General features: G+C 49.9%; 1 protein-coding gene across 1 annotated transcript in view; it reads right to left on the bottom strand.

Moving 5' to 3' along the window:
* Nucleotides 1–3,958, bottom strand: part of COL5A3 (collagen, type V, alpha 3) — a 43,446-nt gene that overhangs the window by 20,839 nt on the left and 18,649 nt on the right. Inside the window, exons 20-23 of the mRNA XM_008578031.1 lie at nt 3,749–3,793; nt 3,587–3,640; nt 3,355–3,462; nt 2,873–2,926 (exon numbers count right to left, since the gene is read on the bottom strand). Coding sequence (XP_008576253.1) covers nt 2,873–2,926; nt 3,355–3,462; nt 3,587–3,640; nt 3,749–3,793 — 261 coding nt within the window. The remainder of the gene's footprint in view (nt 1–2,872; nt 2,927–3,354; nt 3,463–3,586; nt 3,641–3,748; nt 3,794–3,958) is intronic.

Below are 3,958 nucleotides of genomic sequence, written 5' to 3'. Positions count from 1 at the left end.
ATTCACTGTCTGTTCGCCCCCACTAGGACCTAGCTCACCAGTCTGATTCCCCACTGCCTGGTGCACAATACATGATCCTTCAGTATTTGTTAACTGGCCTCAGTCCGTGCTGTCCTACCCATCCTGGGGGACTCTCCCTCTACCTAAGGGAAGATATCACAGGGCTTGGATAGTCCCTTCCACTGCTCACTGTGCAGACTGAGTCCAGATCAGGAAAGACCCTTGCCCCAGTTACCCAGCAAGTCTGTGGTAGGGTCCAACCTCAGGACCCTTTTCCCTCCCTTCCCCTCCGGGGGCACCAGGGTCCCTATACTCTTCAAGGGCCCTGCACACAAACACACAGGGGCTTCCTAAAATTTCATCCTATGATTGCTGAATCAATTTCTTACCAGCCATACCTGACAATATGACTACTTTTGCTATTGATCAAAACTCCCTTCCCTGAATACCTACATTGTGTTAGACACTGTGCTAAGGGCTTTGCCTGTGTCATTCAATTGTATGACTTGGTCTGAGTTTGAATCCCAGACCTGCCACTAAACTAGCTGTGTGGCCCTGGACAAGTGACTTAACCTCTCTGAGCATAAGTTTGCTTGTTTGTAGACTGGAGATTCCAACCATACCTCCTTCACAAGGTTTTGGTGAGGATTAATTGGGTAAAATCACAGAAAGTGCTTTACACAGTGTTTGGTACATAGTAAGTGCTCAAGAAATGTTAGCTGAAATTGTCTTTATTTATGACAGTTGTTACTGACCTTGAGTTAACCAACGTATTATGACTCTGATAAAATGCGTTGCTCAATGTCTGACATATGCTAATTGGTCTTGGCTAGGAAGCTTCTTTCTCAAACTTCCATGAACTTCTGCTCCCGCAGGTTGAGTTCTATACTTAGCTATGGTGCCTTGAGTTTATTCCTAAATCTGTTTATGTCAGTCGCGCTTGCTACTGGAGTCAGTAAAAATTTACAATAACTGATGAAATATGAAAAGGAAAAGAAAAATGTCCATCAGAACTAAGTTTGGCTGGCCAGTTAGCTCACTCAGTTAGAGCATGGCGTTGACAACACCAAGGTCAAGTGTTCAGATCCCCATACTGGCCAGCCACCAAAAAAACCAAGAAAACGAAAGAAAACTAAACAAGCCAAAAAACTAAGTTAAACGGAGAAGACTCAGTATAAAGAGAAGTCACTAAAAACTTCTCTGTCAAATTAAGTGCAGGAAAGGGCCGGCCAGGTGGCGCACTGGATAGTGCGCCGCTTGGGAAGCGCGGCGGCGCTCCCGCCCGAGGGTTCGGATCCCACATAGGGATGGCCGGTTCGCTCACTGGCTGAGCGTGGTGCTGACAACACCAAGTCAAGGGTTAAGATCCCCTTACCGGTCATCTTTTAAAAAAAAAAAAAAATTAAGGGCGGGAAAGGGCCGGCCGGGTGGCGCACTGGATAGTGCGCCGCTTGGGAAGCGCGGCGGCGCTCCCGCCCGAGGGTTCGGATCCCACATAGGGATGGCCGGTTCGCTCACTGGCTGAGCGTGGTGCTGACAACACCAAGTCAAGGGTTAAGATCCCCTTACCGGTCATCTTTTAAAAAAAAAAAAAAATTAAGGGCGGGAAAGGGCCGGCCGGGTGGCGCACTGGATAGTGCGCCGCTTGGGAAGCGCGGCGGCGCTCCCGCCCGAGGGTTCGGATCCCACATAGGGATGGCCGGTTCGCTCACTGGCTGAGCGTGGTGCTGACAACACCAAGTCAAGGGTTAAGATCCCCTTACCGGTCATCTTTTAAAAAAAAAAAAAAATTAAGGGCGGGAAAGGGCCGGCCGGGTGGCGCACTGGATAGTGCGCCGCTTGGGAAGCGCGGCGGCGCTCCCGCCCGAGGGTTCGGATCCCACATAGGGATGGCCGGTTCGCTCACTGGCTGAGCGTGGTGCTGACAACACCAAGTCAAGGGTTAAGATCCCCTTACCGGTCATCTTTTAAAAAAAAAAAAAAATTAAGGGCGGGAAAGGGCCGGCCGGGTGGCGCACTGGATAGTGCGCCGCTTGGGAAGCGCGGCGGCGCTCCCGCCCGAGGGTTCGGATCCCACATAGGGATGGCCGGTTCGCTCACTGGCTGAGCGTGGTGCTGACAACACCAAGTCAAGGGTTAAGATCCCCTTACCGGTCATCTTTTAAAAAAAAAAAAAAAATTAAGTGCAGGAAAGATAACTGTGTCAGCTCACGAGGGCAAAAATGTGGGCTATGGAGATATTCTGCACCCAAATTTCTTCCCAAGTGTCTTCAAGCTCTTGCTTTACTTAATATAAACAGAAACTATAAATAATCAATAACATAATGTAGTGTAGACAGAAAGATGAGACTCACCAGTATCCTCACCAATCAAAATATTGGCAAACAAAAGTGTATTTTTATACATGTACACATTTGTATAAGTACATTTGATTATGAGTTATAATTAATTTAAGATATGTAAGGTATGTGGTTTTTTTTATTATTCTCCCTCTTAACTGACTTGGTGATCAATCAACATCGATTACACCCAATAAGAAAGATCCTGCAGTTTATCATTATCATCGTCATCAACAACATTCTTATAATCAAATTGATGAGGTAGATACTACTGGGATCTCCATTTTCCAGGTGAGAAAATGGGCTCAAGTGGTTTGCCCAAGGTCACAAAGCAGGTAAGGGATGACTTGCCTGAGATCACATAGCAGGTAAAAAGTGAGTATTTGAGCCCAAGTCTGTCTTATGCCAAAGCTCACATTGTACGCTCTCTCAATTACCCATGGAGTGGACTGTCACACCCAGACCACAGCCTGAATCCCCAGATGCTAGTCCTGCCCCTGCCCCTGCCCACCCTAGCCTCCTTAGCTTCTTACCTTAGGTCCCGGGCGTCCTGGATAACCTGGGAGACCTGGCACCCCAAGCTTGCCCTGCAGAGAAATTATGGGACAAAGGTCAGAAATTGTAACCTGAAGATCAGAGGGGAAAGGTCAGGGTAGCTGGGGCACGGTGGAAGGGACAGCAGGCTGGGAGTCAAGGAATCTGGACTCAAGTCCTGGCTCCTTATCTGCTAGGGGCATGTCCTTGGGCGGGTCATTCAACCATTCCAGGTCTCAGTTTCCTTGTCTGTAAAATGGGAATAAAAATGCCTATTGCATGTGGTGGCTGTGGGGATAAAAATAAGATATATGCATGGAATTGTTCTGTAATGCTGAGCGGAGGAATTAAAGGAGAGGACAGGGTGGTAGCAGCCTCCTGAGGTCGGAGCTAAAAGGGCAAAGGGCCGGGAAATGCCTGACTGCAGGATGGGAGGCTGTAGGGTGGACAGCAGAGGGGTGACCAGGGTTTGTTCACTCACCTTCTCCCCAGCTGAGCCTGGGGGCCCCTCTTCACCAGCCAGTCCCTCCTGCCCCTTCAGCCCCTCAGGGCCATCCTCTCCCCGGGGACCTGGGGGTCCGGGGTGTCCCTGGAATAGAAAGGAGAGGCCTTGATATTAGTTCTTTATCTTTCCTGCTCCCTCTAGTCTCTGTCTTAACCCAAGTCACCCCCAAGCCCCTAGACCCACATAATCCCCCATCTGGAGATCTTACCCGATCACCTTTGAGCCCCACATCACCCTTGAAGCCCAGGAAGCCATCCTCTCCCTAGATGGGAGAGACAGAATTCAGAAGTCCCAGCCTCAGGGAAAGGACACAACCAGGACCTCAGTATTGGGGCTACCCCCTCCTCCAAGGAATTTCCTCCTTTCTCACCTTCTCGCCTTTCTCTCCCTGGAGGCCCCTGTTGCCAGAGGTGCCCTGAAAAATGAAAACTCTCAGGCCCCTTCCCTGCTTATGAGGGGTCCCAAACTCAGTCCCCTGTGTCCCAAGAGGATTCTGGACTGGAACAGGATAGGGCAGCCTCAGAGGAAATGGTCTGACCCCCGAGCCCACTAGCATGGTGTGCACTGTCCCTCCCCCCCG

The sequence above is a fragment of the Galeopterus variegatus genome, unplaced genomic scaffold (assembly GCF_000696425.1).
Source record: "Galeopterus variegatus unplaced genomic scaffold, G_variegatus-3.0.2 Scaffold1619, whole genome shotgun sequence".
NCBI classification, from domain to species: Eukaryota; Metazoa; Chordata; class Mammalia; order Dermoptera; family Cynocephalidae; genus Galeopterus; species Galeopterus variegatus.
Note: the sequence above shows the minus strand (reverse complement) of the source record. Positions and strands in the feature narration are given on the sequence as shown.